Source organism: Ostrinia nubilalis, chromosome 10, assembly GCF_963855985.1.
Source record: "Ostrinia nubilalis chromosome 10, ilOstNubi1.1, whole genome shotgun sequence".
NCBI lineage: Eukaryota > Metazoa > Arthropoda > Insecta > Lepidoptera > Crambidae > Ostrinia > Ostrinia nubilalis.
The window spans coordinates 10,287,899-10,307,219 of record NC_087097.1 but is presented as its reverse complement, the minus strand read 5'-3'; the positions used below and the strand labels follow the sequence as shown (position 1 = coordinate 10,307,219).

General features: G+C 36.7%; 2 protein-coding genes across 4 annotated transcripts in view; both read right to left on the bottom strand.

The window, feature by feature from the left end:
- Positions 1-8,530, bottom strand: part of LOC135075170 (integrin alpha-PS1) — a 95,942-nt gene extending 87,412 nt beyond the window's left edge. The window contains exon 1 of one of the 2 annotated variants that reach the window (XM_063969527.1): positions 8,195-8,530. In XM_063969527.1, the coding sequence (XP_063825597.1) occupies positions 8,195-8,367 (173 nt within the window). In that variant the 5' untranslated portion in view covers positions 8,368-8,530. The remainder of the gene's footprint in view (positions 1-8,194) is intronic. The other variant, XM_063969528.1, reaches the window with a different exon arrangement.
- A 696-nt stretch (positions 8,531-9,226) lies between these two features.
- On the bottom strand, positions 9,227-18,682 carry LOC135075168 (uncharacterized). 2 transcript variants are annotated; one of them, XM_063969521.1, is made up of 8 exons: positions 18,511-18,682; positions 16,528-16,703; positions 14,986-15,075; positions 13,320-13,520; positions 11,268-11,537; positions 10,843-11,185; positions 10,503-10,759; positions 9,227-10,207 (listed from the first exon to the last, which is right to left on the bottom strand). In XM_063969521.1, exons 2-8 carry the CDS (start codon positions 16,675-16,677, stop codon positions 9,875-9,877), a joined length of 1,644 nt encoding a protein of 547 aa, XP_063825591.1. In that variant the 5' UTR covers positions 16,678-16,703; positions 18,511-18,682; the 3' UTR covers positions 9,227-9,874. The 2 variants fall into 2 exon arrangements, with proteins under 2 accessions (XP_063825591.1, XP_063825592.1); XM_063969522.1 differs by lacking the exons at positions 14,986-15,075; positions 16,528-16,703; positions 18,511-18,682 and adding an exon at positions 13,587-13,689.
- Between the last annotated feature and the right edge of the window lie 639 nt (positions 18,683-19,321).

Sequence of the window (19,321 nt, the reverse complement as noted above, 5' to 3'; positions counted from 1 at the left end):
CCTTACAGTTCGCCTCCGAGTCCTGCATCCATTAAGAAGTGCAGTATCTTTTGGGTGGCGATATGTTTTTGTGGGCTTAGGATGTGTTTGTGTTTGCGATTTGGTTAAGAAAGTCGTTTATTAGATCGAATATTAACTTATTATAACTTTCGCGAGTCTCTCACCTATTAGAATTGAACTCATTACTCTATAAGTATTCACTTGTAATCTCAACAATGATCCAGCTATAATTTTAGCTACAACTTAACGAGACAAAAACAATCCAAACTTAATAAAATCAAAGTACCCACAGAACAACCTTTACGACTTTATTTCAACATAAACATGTAGAGCTTTATAATTGTACACAATGTGACATAACCAGCTACTTGTAAGGTCAAAAACCTTAGAATGAAGATCGCATTGGTCCCCGGTATCTCAAATGAAATCTCTTTTGACACACGTAAGTACAATCTCAATCTGCGAACGAGATACCCTATCTCTGCATTGTTCCTAGTTATTACGTTTCGCATTCGATTGCAAGCGATTCTATTCACAAACCAAAACGCTCACAACATTATTGCGTCGGTCAATAGGAATGCCAGTTAGCTCTATTCGAGCTGTACCAAGTAATAAATTTGATATGTCAAATAGATAATAATAATTGCTAAGCTTTAACAGTTTGTATTAGAATAGACCCGTATCTGCTAATGTCAGGTCGAAAGTACGGTAATGCTCTTAAACCCTTCAAAATATCGATTAGTAGTGTAAATTTTAGCATTTAAATATTTTTGATCATATTTAAAGCGGGTTATGTGCCCTCTAGCTATAACTCAGGCGGTTTATTATCGACATAAACGTTTCGGAAAAGGGTTGTAGCGCTACAGTAGGTACGTGTCTTTATAAATAACGGCGGTAAATAAACAGTCGCCAGCACAGCTACCGTGATGTCCAATAATTGGAACACGGTTTCACGTGTCACGGGAGACTAACTGTTCCATTACGAGGCGTCGCGCTGAGATCGCTTGACGACACCATATATAAACATTATGTTTAACTCAATGGATTAATAAATCAAGCGGAGATGAGTTTATGGTGGCCATTCGTCACTAGAGGCCTCGCCGTGCTTACCCGTACAAGGGCATTGTTGAGACATCGCCATTGAAGCCCATGCTTTTATCTTCTTCAGATAGATTTATTTAGTTTGTCCAGCGAATGGTGTATGATGTTCCAGAGATCGTATCACAGCTTCAATCGGAATCACTAGAAAACCAACGTCTTCTACGGATATTATTTTATTGCCGTAACACAAATTATCTCATTCAATCGACGGTAAAGTCAACAAAATAACTAGAATACTTTAAACTACATTTAGTCAGGGTTGTCATATACTCAAGAATGTTTCACCTGTGTAATGAAAAGCGTGGAATCTTATCATAAAGACTATTTGAATAAATCAAATGATCCTGGGAACGATTGAAGTTCGGAGTATGCTTACTTAAGGTAACATTACGGACTTAACATGCTCATTGAATTCTCTATTAGTGGAGGTGTCCCGCAGTAGTGTGACACGCTAGGATGTCCCGCGCCCCGCTGTGTGCGGACGTGTGAACATTTTAATTGGAGAAATCCTAGGGGACAACCCTAATACACAAATAGGATTATTGAAACGAGCGCTTACGATCACGCTATTTACATAAAAATGTGTTTCCAAACATCCAATCGTAAAATGAAATGGTGTGTCAAACTACAAATGGAAAACTTATGCGACCATACCCTTTTCGGTCGTGAACTATTCTTCAAGCAAACACAATAAAAATCTAACGTTGACTGCCTCCAAAACGGTGAAAAAACTATTTACGTAAACAAACATTACGAAATCGTGTCAAAGTGTGAGAAAATGGCTCTATTTGTAAGCAAACTTCCAAAGTTACGCGTGACGCCCACGAGCTTTCGTGCGTCTATTTCTGTAGCTTATAACGACTTTGCTGATACAAAAACGGTAAAAACCTAATACTCGTATCAAACAACGTTCACGTTACAATACAACTGGAAATAACAACAAAACCTGTAAAACAATTAAGTTACCACACAATAATCTTTTTAAATTGATTATAGCACCTACAATTTTAATTAAAAAGGTTTTTCTTAACAATTTTACACACTTTTTGTAATCCATATTACCTAGGACATAAGTAAGTTATTTATGTTACTGCGTTATTTACAGCCTTCTCGCTGAAACATTTCTCTATTTGGTAGACCTTGTAAGTTAATATATCAGTTGGAATAATCCACGAGATCATTATAACTGTCTCCCGGCAAAATAACTCCAGTGTGAAGATTTACTAGTCTACCGCCTCCTATTCCATTCACAACCTCCACGGCATGTGGACTAATAAATATAGCAACTACGTAGGTAAACAACAAAAATGCTTGATATTCAAATATTTTTAAGAAGTTATTTTATGTTACTTCTAATGGTGTGAATGACTACTTCAGAGAGAGTTGAGGGGTGACGGAAGGGGAGATACAAAAGATCTTGAAGTGCTCTATGAGTACCAGCTCATGACGAAGAGGGTAAAAATGAAATGACGAATATAATTATGATTACTCCTACGTAATATAATACCTACGTTTAATTTTTTGGCATTTTCAGAAAGTTCATTCTTAAGTGACCGGGAAATTAAATTGATTAATTTAGTTCCTAATATCGTATATTAACGTTACACATTCCTAATAGTTACGGAACCTTAAACAGTTTCAACAAACATGCCTGCCAAGAATAACAGGGAACCCCAAATAAATATCCTTCGGCATTAGTTCGCAGGCAGCTGTAATACTAAGTAATCACAGATAGGACTGTTATCGAGCAGTATTTACAGTGCGATAGTATCACCGTAGACATAATATTTACGGTACCCTGCTCTACCAAGTATACTGAATAAAGTGCAAATAACGGGCAAAACAGGACTTGGTATGTTCTATGAGAAGGACAATGTAAGAAACCGACTGTTGTGTACTAAACTACTTTATTTAATGAACCACTAAATTGACTACACAGTACCACCTAGCTCGCTGTTTTGTCGATACCTTATACTTTAAGCTTGTGTGGTAAGCTTCAAAAACTAAAGCATTTTTGGGCAACTGAAAGTAGCGGTCATCTAATCTTACTTAATTTTCATAGGGTTAAACTTAAAATATGAGATTCTCAAAATACAATTGTAGAGACGCCAGACTTTCAAGCTACGACAATGTAAACGCTATGTAAACTATCAGTCGCTGTTATTCTAACTGGCATCGAAAGACATACGGTTAAGAGATTACTGGTCAACATCTTAATGGTCTGGGTCTTTCTTAGAAACTTATATACTATGTGGACAAAGATAATAATTTTATATGTAATCGTTTTTGAAGACTTAAGGTATGCCTAGTACATAACTAGTAGGTAGGTATATCGATTTGTGATAAGTACATGTTTACGAATAAAGCTACGTTTTAAATCAAACTGATTGTATGTGTTAACGTGAAATTGTGAACTCCGTCAGTTTATAATATAACGCGTGAGATTGTAAACTAACAGTGGGTTAGGTTGGGTTAAATAATTGTAATCTAACTATGTCAGATTATAATCTGACGGAATTCACAATATTACGGTGACATGTGCACCACCAAAGATTTTGCAACAAAATGGGGACTTTATAATAAACCTAAAGTAATGAATGAACAAACGAAAACAATTAACTGAACTTAAGTTTAGTTTGATAACCCAATTTTCTTAATCTGCTCTAGTTTTTTTCCATGAACAGTCTTCTGTAGTCTTATCCAGAATTATCAATGAGTCATTGCTAGTTCTAATAAATTAAGCCACTTGACGTAACAAAAAACGTCCATTGCGCACTTAAATTATAGACTTCGCGCAATTAGTTTGCGAATGCATTTCACATTCTAGGTTAGCCTGGAGTTATTGGATAGAAGAGCGATGTTCTAGAGTCTAGACAAATGTATTTAGGTCATTACACTCATTAGAATTTCAAAACGCAATGAGCAGTTAGAAATGTTTTGAGCTTTGTTCAAGCACTTCGAGGATAGCACCAGTTGGCAATACTTTATCAATAAATGCGTTATTGGAAAGTGCACTTTATCTCAAAGGACTAAGTTAAAGATCAGTGAAATATCTGAAATTTTAGCCAGAGAATGGATGGAGGATCGTAAGCCACCCGCGGGGAGCTTTGGATACAATCCAACGATCTACTATAATAGCCGATGTTCTAGTTACCTAGGTCACCGCAAACATAGGAAGTGCAGAACTGTGACTCATTCATAAGTTTAAGTTATAAATTATTAATTTATGCAAATGCATGCGTGCATAACTCATCTGGAAGTAAAATGTGAGTCACTAAAATTAAATATATGTGGCTTATCAATCTCCGACTCTATTTTCAGATATACATATAATTATTGTCTTATTTTCAGCAGCTCTTGTAAACTGCTGACATTAATCTTTCTCTCGCGTTCTTTTCTTTCCGTAAATAGCCCTGTTATCGGATTGGACTATTTTTGTCACGAACTGCAGTACTGCACCCTTGTTACCACTAGTGAAATAGGGCAAGTCCACCTCTTCCGTGAATACTTAACGCTTTGTCTTTAATTATAATCTACGTTTGTTTAAACTTATATCCAGACTTCTATAACGTTATACTCTTCAGTTATCGCCTACTACGCCGCATTTTTAATTTTTACTGTCCCAAGAGAGACATTCGGGCTACGTATGACAATCTGATCCACGCGTGTAAACCGAAATTTTAACACAATTTTAAGCGGTTGGAAGAGACTTAACAGCTGTGCTGTGACGAAACATAAATCGTCTATGTAATCGCTTGTATTTAAGTACACTACACACCTACGTAGGTCCATGGCCATATCGTTCGAGTAGGTCACAACAGAACACAGCTAGTGTTACCATCTTGGAGAAAGAATTCGTAGACGGGACGAACCCGTTATAGACTTTTACTTTCAAAAATGTTACGTCTTTTTTGTCTAGATGACTAGATGATAGGTTATTATTAGGAATTGCAACGTATAAAATACCGATATGTATCTTTTTTTCTGTTTTTAAAGGGGGAATTATAAAACGAGCGACTAAAAAAAAACTTTGCGACTGATGATGGCATACTGTTTTAATACCTTGAGCGGTATGAATTTGAGTAAGCGAAAAATTAACCAAACTAACGACGAATATTGATCAATAATAAAATCCAGAACGAGCTTACAAAATGTGGGTTTTGATTATTACATTTCAGACATAAAAATACTATCCGGGCGACTAAATTACTAAGTGAGCGACTAGAAATACAGAGAGGGCAACTTTAATATTAAGATACATTAGATTTTTCTAATTGAGGTTTTACTGAACGAACTACAAAAAAGTTAGTTCTAAGCAAAGTTTTGTGAGCTGCTTTATTAATGATTATTGGTTACTGATATTATATTTGAGGTCTCATGTTTTTCATTTTGATACGCTTTATTAATGAAAACTACAGATTGTTACAGCGCGCGAATTCGAATGGGGGCGGGGCGACTGTCCCGAATTTTTAACAAAATATGTATGCAAACACGTTTTGGGTCTAGCAATTCGGCTCAAACTAACAACACCGCCACTGGAAGCAAAACTGATACCTATTGGACAAAAAAGAAAACGAGGCCGGCCCGCTAAGTCCAAGCCAGCACTTATCATACAGTGACGATGAGTAGGTAGAGCTCCTCAATCCTCATAGGTACCAATCAATGAACCTTATTAATAAGATTACTTTTTTTTGGGTTGACAGAAGCGACTTATTTTATTTTGTTTTTTTTTTGTTGATTCGATTTAAGAAAATACAAATTTATTTCATTTTTCGTAATATATTGTTTCATTTGATTACCTACCCTTAAATTTTAATGATTTATTTTTTTCGCTACTAGAATAGTGTTCCGTCAAAAATTTATTTCATAAGATCATTTTTTATTTAAATGTGGGCTCATAATACGCTGCTCATAATAGTATTTTTCAAAGTAGTTTTTGCATTCGAAACACTTCATTAAAGTTAAAAATACCGCTCAGTATAAAAAAAGCATTTGCCAAATATTGAAAAAAATGCAGGACCTAACGTTGACACTCAATCAAATATTAGGTCGCTCAAATATTATGAAGCTTCTCATTTTGTATTTTAAGGAACTCAATTCTTTTTTGTAAGTTGCTGTTCTTTTGATTTTTCGTCACTCGCACTCAGTCGCTCACTTAGTAATTCTTTAGCCCACATTAATTATTTTTGACACTTACAACATAAATTTACAGTCACTCGTTTAAATACTACCCTTTTTAAAGCTATGATATTCTTGTAAGTAACTTGGACTCTTTCAACCAACGCATACCAGAGCACAACAATAAAAATACGTTAACAAGTACGTTTCATTCTGTAACAATCTATTTGGTCACGTAGCGTGAATTGGTCACACTCAGCGCGGTGCACTAACGTTTAGACACGCTTGCTGGTCGCAAGCCGTGATGAACTTGAAAAGGGAGCAAAAAAGGGATTAAAAACCCATTCCGGATTCCAGCTTAGTGACCATAAGAGCACATTCGACGACATAGTTAAATGGGTTACATTATATAAACCATTTATGTTGCATCACTTCCATAGCAAACAAATAAGGTCGACTAAATATAACACCTATTTGTTTCAGTAGAGTGCATCGTATCGTATTTGCAACAACTATAAAAATCTAAGACTTATCCAGGACAAGCCAGTATGAGACGTTCCGTTTTTTTTAAACTAGACTACATCCCTGCTCTTGGCGCCACACTAGGGATAAATTACACATCCCACACTAGATTGCACTTGGCATTTCTGTTGCAAGCAGTTATACCGCTGACGGGTATGCATAGTGCGCTTTGCCAAAGTTCATTCACAGAGCCGCCAATATAGTGTCACATTGCTAACGAATTCTGCATTGAATACCAAAAAATATCTTATTAAAATCAGAATTTATTGACCTCGCACACATAAATGAACAAAACGATATTTCTTACTGTCTCTACATTTGCTGGATCCATAATTGCAGGCAAACAACTACAGATAGAACTGATATCGCTACACCAAAATTACCGGAATGATTTATAGGAAAAGTATGCAAATCTAAGTACTAGACGATTAATTCCTAACGTTGCGAGTTTCACAATCTAGGCTTAGGTAAAGCTTAGTATCTATCTACCTGTAGTCTAAATAAAAATTGAGCCAAGGTTATTAAAATCCACTTTACGACTCTACACGATCGGTAAAGTAAACTTTATTAAGGTATTAGAGTTTTATTATGTAACATGAAAGAGCTAGGTAGTTGTTCTTGTAACAATGCAAAATAATATTAATTTTTGTTTAAATCGTAACAAGTGTTCAATGTAAGTGCGTTTATCTGATTAAATAAAGTAAAAATATCATTTAATTAACCATTAAATCGCTCGACAAGTGAAATACTTTCTGAAGTTAATAAAAAGTTTAATTAACATCCGAGTAATTTTAAGTTGTGCGCGAGAGGTTTGTTGTCAAACTTCACAGGTAGAGGGTAGACTCTACATCCGGAGGTTTTTTGTCCGTCACTTCAACTCTGAGGCTCAGACGGTGCTATTGTCCAGTCTAAACTTTACAATGTTGTACAAGAGCATTGTCACTTTCATAAGTGCGGTTACGTGAAGTGCCTAACAGAAAAACTTGTTGATTTATCACCTCTCTCGAACTGTAGAGAATTTATGGCTATTTAAGCAAAATTTTACAATCGCAACAATGTGTAGAAGTTTCTCAAGTATTGAAACGTGCAACGTAGCATTATTTTAATATCATTGTAGAGAAAAAGTTAATATCTTATAACTGAATAATTTCTTGCTAATTCTTAAATAATGATAACGTCTCTTCACTTTCCTTAGTACACGACTGTAATACTAACTTAGCAAGTCGGTATCAAACGAATAAATTCAGCCGAGTAACACAATGGCTTCGTTGTTTCTGATAAGAGCCGCACATTCTGATAATTGTGATATCACACTTCAATACAATATTCTTGTAGCGCAACGTTCTTAGATCTACGGCCCGATACAAAACATATGGGAGGCGACCTTCGCATATGACATCATTGCCCTCCTATTACTCCAAGATTAGTTTCATTATCCAAAACAAATACTCACCAACTAGTGACATGCGTACTGTTCACGGACTGATGTTCAGCAACAGAAAATCCAAAGTAAGAGCCAGTCTCTCCGAACTTTATGACGGGAATCCTCGGCTCTAGATTGAAATTAGCGGCACTATGTAAAATGCACAAAAATAAAACACCACCGCACACAACTTTTAGAGCCATCGTGTAAAACGTTCGTCGGTTATTTCGGTTGTTAAATCGTGTCGCCGCACTGTATCACTTGTTACAAGTTTATTTACACATCGCGATTTTCGTAGAAAGAGTTGTCTCGGCGGGTGCGATAGACCCCCAGCGTGGTCGCCGTTCGCCGGTCGAGTATTCCCGCTAAACTTCACTCGGTACAGTCTCACTAGCCCGGCTAGAGAGGCACTGAACTCATAAAAGCTATTTACGAACTACCGACATCTAACTACGCTGTGGTGAACTACGTACTGCTCAGTACTGCCACCTACAGTTATAGATCCTTAAACATTTCTGGTCCTTCGAAACTGGATTTTTTAACCCAGTAGCGACATCTAGATGTAAATGTTTACTTTATATAGTTTTTCATTTGGTTAGGAAGTAAATAGGGGAGTTTTCTTAAGATGGCGCAAAGATAAAATAATATAGCCTTATAAAATAGACCATCTGATACATGCCTGCCTATGATTATAATCATACATAATAATCAATAATCCAATTTCATTTCCTTCTTTTTACACTTTTTGTAGAAATTATTTTATTGTGTCAAAGCAATAATGGGTAAAAACTGGGTGGCTGGCAGAGATGCCATATGGCATTAAGTTCGTCTTTTATACGCCGTATTTTATTATTCACAAATAAAGACCTACGTGGAATTTTTCAGTAACATTTCATATAGCATGTTCAGGGTTAAATGGTATTTTTAAAGGAGTTGTGTCTTCGAATTATTTATAAGAGCTTCATGAACCCCAATTTAGCAGCTTCTTTTATTTGTCTTTGTGTTATTTTAATTTAGAATTTTTTTCTCAAAATATAATAGGTTATAAAATAAACGACATAATAAAATATATAATCATTTAATTTAAAAGAACTTAATACACAATATTCGAGACAATGTAGGAAACATTAATTAATCAACAAATATTTTTTTATTTATTTTCAGAAAACAATTGGAATTGAATTACAAAAACTTTGCTTTCTGGATTAATTTAAATCAAAATACAGGGTGTCTACTTCTAGTCTTTTTTACATTCTCTCCAATAGACTAACATGATACATTATAAGAATTACAACAAAAATAGTTAACGGGAATACTGACAAATTATTACAATTTAAAAGGACGTAAACTATGTAGGCAAAAGTAAAGAAGATGGGTTTCTACCACTTTATTAGGTAGCTCTACGTTTGGAGTCGCTACTGTTCATCTACAGTAGCCTTCAACGGTGATGATAGCGTGTTGGAATATTCCTGAGCTTTGATGTGACAGCTCGCAAACAACTCTGTATGCAGCCGAAACAAGTCTACAACCGATTCGCCAGCTGCAATATACGCATTAATTGACCTTCCATCGGTTGCAAACTCGTGACCAATTCGGTTAGCATTTGACGGAGCCACTGTCGCGCCAGGTAGGTTTTTTTGGCACTACAACACATTATTGTGAGCATTCATCGCCACAGTGCTGTAGCACCATTCGAGGCTCGGAAGGTATTTAGGGCAGAGGGTGGAACGTGAGCTCGGTCTGTGAGTGCGCGAACAGCAGGTTCAGTTGGGAGTCTAACCCAACGTTGTACACCTTCACAAGTTTGGCGGTAGATTGACCAGGCTCTTTGCGCAGGAGCGCCACACCAGACACCTTCATCAAGTGCACCTCAGAGTCTACCGAGCCTCCTCCAGTTGTAGCGAGCTTAACGTGGCATGTGACGTCAACGTGGACATATTTCTGGACTGCCTTTCCACGCTTCCCCGGCACGTCCACATATTCAGTCTTCTCTTCCACTTGCGGCAAATCGGCTCTGAAGACACACGCCTCACCCAAAAGACCCTGTAAAGAAAATAAACAACCATTTAATATAAATACGCGCACGAGATTCCAGATGAACTGCCAAGGCTGTTACCGATTTAACCTGGCCAACTGCCAACGAGAAATGCAATTAGAAATTGTTGCGTTGCCAAAAATCATTATGGAATAAGTAAATAACAATACGCAGCGGCGCCAGTTGTGTTTTTTTTAGCAAAATATTATCAGACATGTGTCATCCTGACAAAAACTAGGTATGTTGTGAATATCACAAATATTGTAGAACGTGAAAGTTATGAGACTAATTTATTGTGCTTACCCCATTTCCAGAAACTGTGAATTTCATGCCAGGATGGATGGCGCGGGTCTCCATGCCAATGCCCTCTGGATGGGAGTCGGACCAGAAATAGTTTTCTGGGGCGTTCAACGTGTCGGGCTTGAACGTGATGCGCTTTCCGTAGCCCATGCCGACGGACTGGAGCAGGAGACTGCGTCCTTCAAAGAGATGGCGTCTGCTGCCAGCGGGACGCACGCGGTAGTAGAAACCAGGAATGATGCGAGGATCCACAAAAGTGCCTGAAATAATAACAAGGATTATACTTATTGTCTTAAACTTAAAAGAAGATTGATCACAATATAGTCTGAATGAAAATATTTACCAATAACGGGGAGTTCGTATCTCTCAAGTCCCACCACACAATATTGGCATGGAATGTCTTTGATATCACCACCATTTACGGAGATTCTCCTGGAGGAAGATTCAATGCCAGGCTTGAGTTCGTAGCCCTTCTTGAGCTGCTTGATGCCAATGGCAACGTTGGTTACTCTGGTAACACTGGCTTTTCCACGGCCCTTCTTCAATAGAGCCACGCCAGTAACAGGAACCAATTTTGTTGCCCCATCATTTTCGTACCACTCTACTTTGCAAAGTGTGTTGATTTTAACTTTCTTCTCAATTGATCCGTCGTCAAATATCTTCTGGTCAAGTTCAACCTGATTCTTCTGCAAACAAAAATAAGAGTTCATTAATATCAGGTTTTATGAAATCTCTGTAAGATGTGATAAAGATTGTTGATATAATTACCTGCTGTTGGACCACCTCCAGGGTGCCTTGAGGTTCGTGGTTAGCATCATAGATGGTGAATTTGTCGCCAATGGATACAGCCTCAATCTCAAACACAAATCCTTCTGGCCTGGAGTCAGTCCAGAAATAGTTGTCATTGTCATTCAGTGTAGAATTGAGAGGTTCAAATGTGAGGCGTCTGGCAAAACCACGGCCAATGGATTGCAGTGTGAGGGCCTTCCCTCCGAACAAGTATCTTGGTTTCACGGATAGTGGGGGTGCATCCAGAGCCTGAAATCATAAAGAACTAATAAAGACCTCTGCTCCCAACTTCAAAATATTTTTTCCTCAATATCCAAACTGTATTATAATTTTATTTTTCATTCATGTACAAGTAATATCTTACATTATTTTCTGTTTCATTCATTATTGTCATATCCAAATCTTTTTTTAATTATTAACTTACATTTTTTTTTTATTTTCTCTTCTCTTATTATTTTATATTGTTTGAAAATTGTGAATTGTGACCGATGTGATGATCATTTTTCCAATCATTAATTCAAAATTGTAATATTAGCATGTAGATACTGTTTTGGTTCCCATTGAAATTATGAATGATGATTTCGAAAACAATCATTACATGCTCACAATGATTTGATTTGTACAGAACATATAATATGATTGGCGGAACGCCCTAGTGAATGATACTTATGGTTTACCTATTTGAGACATAACATGCTGCCAGCCAGTATGTCAGATTCGACCTCGTGTCTGCAAGCTTTCTCGTGGTTTGTATCAACGCCGCTCTGGGCGAGGTTCTGAAAAACTGGACGATCCACATACCATCGCCTACACGACAAGTGCATAGAGCCAATACGAACACAGTGTGAACAGTGTTGGTCGTTGGTGATATTTTATATCTGTAAATTTCAGCAACGGACACCGCTACTCACTGAACTAACGCGACTAACTATTCTGACCAATTGTCCTGAACTGCTGAATCAGGCTAGCAATTTCATAAGAAGTGAGCTTGGACTTTTGATTCTTTAATAGAAGTGGAGATTGGAACAAAATTACCTAAACGTAAGGCTGCCATTACAATTGATCAATTTAAACGGTTACAAAAAAGTGTTTATATACAAAAATTACGACCGTGAAAGATACCAGAATTATCCATTTAAATAGTAATAAAACGTAAAAATATGACAACCTCACGCTGTAAATTAACATGTCATAATATTATTGTTAAAATAATATTAACATGCACAGACTTATCGATTGTAGCTGCACGTTAAGAAACTCGGCGAAGATTCTTTTTTTCTGTTTTCCAAACTAGATATTTCGATTGATTTGTTAGTCCATAAAAATATCAAAATTTGATTAGTGTTTCAAGAATATTCGCTTAGTTCATGAACATATTTGCAAGATGTGAAGCACTCACCATCCATTTGGTTCTGAAAATTATACCTTGCAAAAATGTCCTGAAAGCAACCACAATCGACTTATTTTCATTTTTTTTTTTTAAAATAAGTGGGAAAATTTCAAACTATTATTCTTGGAATTTCAAAACTCAAAATTTATTGCAATAAGAAATAAAATTACTCCTAAAATTACTGTAGGTAGGTAAGTAATTTCATCAAATTTTCAAAGGATGCTCTAATGTCCAATCTCATTTCATAATTAATATTTTGTATTTTCAATAGCCGTTTCTTTTGCAGTTCAGTAGAAAAATTTTGCACGATTTTTTATATGGATCTTCGTAGTTTTTCTTTGGGTTCCAATGGAAGCTTCACATTGATGATAGGTACAAAAGCGAAATTGTGATAGAGTTTATATTTTCTTCGATGACTAAGCGACATTCAATTTAATTGTGGAGAATAGTCGCTGAATTATTGGTTTTTACTCAAGAAATAATTTGATCGAAATGTGGAAGATTGCATTTATTATTATTTCAGATTGCAATCATCAACACTTCTTTCGATAGGCAAAATAAAATTGCGACGATTCCCCACAGCCCTGCGTGTGAGACGGTGTTACGACAGCTTATAGGTTTAAACAAATTACTCTTCTCACCTGCATCGGTCTAACTTTGTATCTGAAGCCAGTTCTGACTCGGGGGTCGATGTACACCCCTATGACTGGCATCTGGTATGGCGCCGGTTGCGGCACTCGGTATACAGCGGGCACATCTCCGAGCAAACTTGCGTCCAACAAAACCTCTTTATCACGTCCACTTTGGGTCCAGTAACCCTTTGCTAGCACCTCCGGTTGTTCCTGAAAGTACACTTCCTTGAACTATTCCGCCAAAAAAACTATAAAAGAATAACTAGTAATCCCTACTTCGACAATTTCTAAGCAGTAGCCATCACACTCTTCGCAGTCATCAAATTCACAAACATCGGAAATCATTTTTAATTTCCGATAATGATTATATTTAAATAAGTACAATGACCAGGCGGCGAGCCGCTGCTGAATAGAATAAGGGAAGTTTGAAACACCTACTTGGCAGAAGTATAAGTCCACGTCATGACTGTTGTCCCTTCTCTTGCCAAGTAGAATACTTTACATCGTAAAAGTTATGTCATAACAAATGACGAACATTTTTGCGTGTTATGAAAGCTCTATTGTCGCTAAGATCACTAAATAATATTATGTCTGTAATATAGTAGGATATAACTTTAGGATATAACTGCATCTAGAGAAAGGACGGAAGGATAGTCGCCTCAGTGATACGACTGAAGTAACAGTTCACTATGTCCTCGGCAACAAAGTTTTAGTGTGAATAAAAAAAGAAAGGCAACGCTCGAGACGCGACACCAACCAATTACTTTTAACTGACCAATTGAAGGATGATTTCTTAAATTGCAGTCCAGTAAACAAATCTATTACAGGAGTTGCGTCAATCCAGGCAAGATACCTATTTACTGTGATTCGCAAATTGCTCTTGATTTGTTGACTAGTTGGGGCGGGGCAAAGTCCGCCCGGGAGATGGATTGTGTGCTATTTATACGTATTTCTTCATCCTATTTTCAGTACCTATTCAGATTCTTTACGGGAGGCAGATTTACGAAAGCAATCGCCTACGTACAACTAAAATCAGACCAGGCCAAGCCCCCGTGAGTACCTACACGTGATTTAGGAATTCGTAAAATTCGTTACAACTCTAGACGTTTGCCAGATTTTTCGGAGCATGTGAATAATTTCGATAGTGAAATCACCGAAATGTTGATCATTAAGGCAAACAAAGTTACACAAATTTATTTTTGTTTGACCTGAGCAATTATTTTTTGTGCATATTGTTAACCTCCATAAAGGTTATTCAGGTTAAAATCCCCAAAAAATAGACAAACAGCGAGCCCGTATAAGATCTGCAATGTTGTTGACCTTACTCTCTGAATGGGCGGTCAAATGAAGCAGAACAAGTGCTCAATCAAAGGAAGCAATGCTAATATCTACTGTTTCTACTTATAGAACTATATTGCTACTCTACTTAGCGTTATCAAGCCTTGTTTGAGTGTATTGTTCGTAATATATGTTTGTCAGCGGGGGTCATGACGCTGACATTCATTAATAACGCAACATCGATATCGGGGGTGTGTCGTATCGAGTGACACATTTGCCGTGGACTCGGTAAACATCCGCGAGTTATCGTTGAAAGCCAAAACAATTTCACTAATTAGCCAACAATTCCACTGACCGCGAAGAAATTAATTGCTACAATTTATCGATTGTTACTTACTGGTATTTCCAGCTCAGGGAATGCCTCTTCACCATCGCTTTCATAGTCGCTGGGAACTGGGATAAAAGGCTTTGGTGTTCCTTCGGGTTCCTGAAATAAAATTTGTATTTTAGACGATGCGATAAATGTTATAATTAGAATAACCATGATTAATTTCTTAACTTCAAGTGGACATGCACTGGTTCATCTTTTACAAAAATATAAACTTAGAAAAAGAGTCTAGTTTCTGTGACCTCGTGCAATAAATAAATTTATTTCTCCATTTTAGTTACACCTACGTTATGTATGTGATAAGAGTTGAGTTTTCGTCATTCAATCAAATTCTTATAAATAACGTTTTATCTTAATAAAGTGTATTAAAATAAATCGTAGTTGACATTGGTATAATTACGGTAGCAGTGATTACCGCGTACAAAGGTCTTTATAATATTATTGAAGACGATACATTAAGCAACCAATAAATCATCACAAGACTCAGTCATAAGGATGTGTGCAATAATAAATATTTTGATAAGAAAGTAGGACACTAGGCAGACAGAACCTTGACTCGTTTCAGTCAAACGATCAATAATATTGATTACTAGCTGTGCTCGAAATCTTAGAAATCGTTATCCATTCCATGAAAATGCTCTATCAAACAATGTACCTATATTAAAAATGAAACCCGTGTCCTTAGGTAACACTTATAGATAAATTCTTAACTCTACATTTATTGTGAACTCTGTGTCTTTTCATAAGACTTTTTTCGTTCTAGTAAATTTTTCTACTCACTCTCGTAGCCCAGAAAAAAGATCTTGTGATACAGTTACTACAAAAGATTTAAGAAATCTTAAATATTATTAAATAAATAACGCGGCAGTAGGTCTTACTTCCTGATCATAAATTTTAAATTCGTTGAAGGTTCTTGTCGTTGAAGGGCATCTATTATATTATAAAAGGTTTGTGTTATCTCTAACTGTGTAATCTTATTTGTCACAGAACTACGCAAATGAACAATATCAAAAATATAAATTATAATAATATACATGTATTACGAATTCATAATATGATGGTTACTACCCGTACCCATAAGTTACAGATACCAGCCTATTGCACTTAGATATTTCTGTTTCAACTTCGTATTTAATAAAATTTATAAGATGGTTATGTGCTTAGAAGAAAAGCGGAATCTTATAATTGGCGCTATTTTGTTATTAATTACGTTAATCAATGACTAGCTGTAAGTTGCTCTAGTGTAAAATATAATGGCTTTCTAAAAGATCTTTTCGGGCAAAAAAACTAATTTCATGCCGCATTGAATTTTCTAGCTACCGAATGAAAAGAAAACGAAGAAAATACGTCATTTGGAAAATATCTTCTGCTTAATCCAATCGGTACAATAGCTACGAACTCTTATTATATGTTAGGTTCTTAATTTTATAATGTAACTTTTAAGCCTCACGAGTTTTCCGCTACTCTGCTGCAACTACTAGCTTAGTTAAATGTCATGGCTGACCTGTAAGAGGACCTGTTTGTACATTCCAGAACTTTCTGACCACTAACCTGAGCAAACGGTAAAGATTCCACCAGGGCTGGCTCCTCATCCAATGCAGTGGAGGTTCCAGCCAAGCGAGCGCGGGTCAGGTTCCACAGGCGTTGCAGAGCCAATGGGGTCTCCTCAGTCTGCAGTTCCATAGCTGGGCTAGCGAGCATCTTGGTAGAGAAGTTGGTTTTTCAGTCTGTTTGACAATGGAAAGAAAAATGTAAGTCTCTCTTTTTGCATCATAAGCTCACTTTGGAAAATTTACAAGTACTGACACCAAATCAAGTTTTGATTGTATTAACGTCGATTTTGCAACAAAATTGTAGTCTCATTATGATGTCGACTGTACAAAGTGTGCCGACAGGTTATTGATCTAGTGGCCTGTCTTTAAATAGCGCATAAAATGCGATTTCCGATTTGATATAAATAAGGTCAATTATTCATTGATTTGGTTAACAATATAAAGTTCCTAGCTCTCGATCGTTGACCTCGGAAGTCAGCTGAGTCAATACCTAGTCGCAGACGTGACGTCAAACGGGACAGCTGAAAATGTTCCTTTAAGTTCAGTCAATGGAATTTTCCATGACCATTTCATTTTATAATGTTTTGGTTTGTCTGGATTAAACTACTATTACAGTTTAAGTGAGCTTAGTTGTGATTCTATTTAGGTATTATTAAACCTGTCGTCTGGAAGAAATCGCTTCCAAGCGACTATACCGGCTCAATTGTTCCGTTCAATATTAATGTTTCTTGTGATTTTTTATGTAGTGTGCAACAAACAGTATTTTTTGACCATTAAGCTTTTTGGCAAATCTTTTTTTAATTTAGTTATCAGATCTCCCTGTAATAATAAATTTTATTACAACCAATTTTTAATGCTGGTAATAGCAGTAGGTATTCCAGAATTTCTCTAGTCCAGAATTTTCGAAACTCTACAAAAGGGAAGTCACTGTTATTGACAGCCAAGGTAAAGGACAAAGGCAAGCAGAAAGGCAACAAAAACTTGTCCTTATGCGCTTTCAATGCAGCAGGTAAAATACAAAAAACCTTTTTGGGCATCTAGGCAGATACCTGTTTTAGTTCCCACATGTACAAGTTGAATTTCGGACAACTATTTATGAGTTCTTGAATTAAGAAATTGTAGAGGAATTTCATTAATCTCTCATAAATGTTTCATGTTTTTATGTTATGCAGAATTTCAAGGAAATTTTAAAGACCATTTTCTTAGCATATCCCGAGAGACCAGCCCTTTTGCAGACTACTTTGGGACCATTTAATGATCTGTGTCAAAACTAATTCTATACAAAAAGTATTGCGGAAGCTTTAAAAGATAAAGCAGTGAATGTTGTAACGCTCGAAACTGGAACATCGAATCTGAGACTTTGGACAAAGTTTTAAAAACTTTGTTGAAGTTATTAACACTAATAACGTCTGAAGAACTATATGACGTTCGGTAAATGACTAATACTGAAATTAGTCGTAAGTTATGTGTGCATCCAGGCATAAAAACGATTATGAATATTACTATTTATATAATAAATCGGTAATCCAAATTCAACCGCACGTGATATTGTTGTACTAATGATCCGCAATCGCTTGTTATCGATGTTTGGAAATAGATTCCTAACAAATTAGGTGATTAGAAGAAACGAAAGTGATCGACAAAGTCGCCCAACCCAGCTCGAGGGAGAAAGCGGCTAGTCCGTGCAGTCGGCCATTTGCTGCGCTCGCCCCGTTAGCTGAATAACCAGAAATTTCTATAACATTCTACTATTCATTGAACATCATTCTTAAAAACTTTTCAATTTCTTTCGCTTTTAATCAACTACTGAAATCGATTCAGCGTTTTCTTATAATATAGGGTGTCCTTATGGAATACTGTTAAACTTAATACTAACGGCTACAGCATTAAATAAATTCATACTGATAACAGCAACTGTAAATTTTACCGTTAAGGAAAACCCAATGAATAAAATTCATTTCATGCATTTTAGTCAACTTACCAAAATGTCAAATAATTTATTCAAGACAGCTGTGGCGGACACAGGAAAATCAGGTTGTCAATTGCTTCCACAAAATCTACAATACAAAAAATCACAATGTTTACAGCGACGTGTCACGGTTTTCAGACGTGTACTGTACCGCAGTCGGAGCACAACTGAGGGTTAGTGCAGCTATGGAGGTATTTTAAACTTGAATCAGCGGGGCTCCCCGAGCCAAGCGCGAGTCGCGTACAGGAGGAGGATGACGATATGAGATGAGAAAGAGACGGCGGTAGGACACGCAGGGGCCGCGTGCTCCGCCAGACACGCACGCACACAGACGCGGGGGTTACGCATGCGCCGAGGCTATCGATACGCTGCAAGTAAACGTCGTGACGTCACTGTCCTCTTTTCCGACCAAAGTTCAGGGGGTGCAACGTGGTGCAACCTCAGCTGTGGTCAAACAGCATGGCCATTTGATGTGCTAAAAGCTTTTATGTAACTTCAATAGACTATAAATAAAACTGTTGATATCACTCGCGTTATATTTTAACTATCGGCTATACCTACCCACATATTTGTTACTATCTAATTTTAACTAAGGCGCCCTAATTTTAATTTCCGTGGATCGAAAAAGTGGTACAATGGAGAAGATCTGTACAGTTCCGTATTTGCCACATTTTCAACATAATAGTGTGAACATTTTGTTAGTCAAATAGCAAACATTATTCAATATCTATTATTCAAATATTATAGTTTAGTCATTAATTTAAACATGCAGTGACCTTGCTATTAACGATCGACAAAATTGTACACTTTATTAACATGTAGG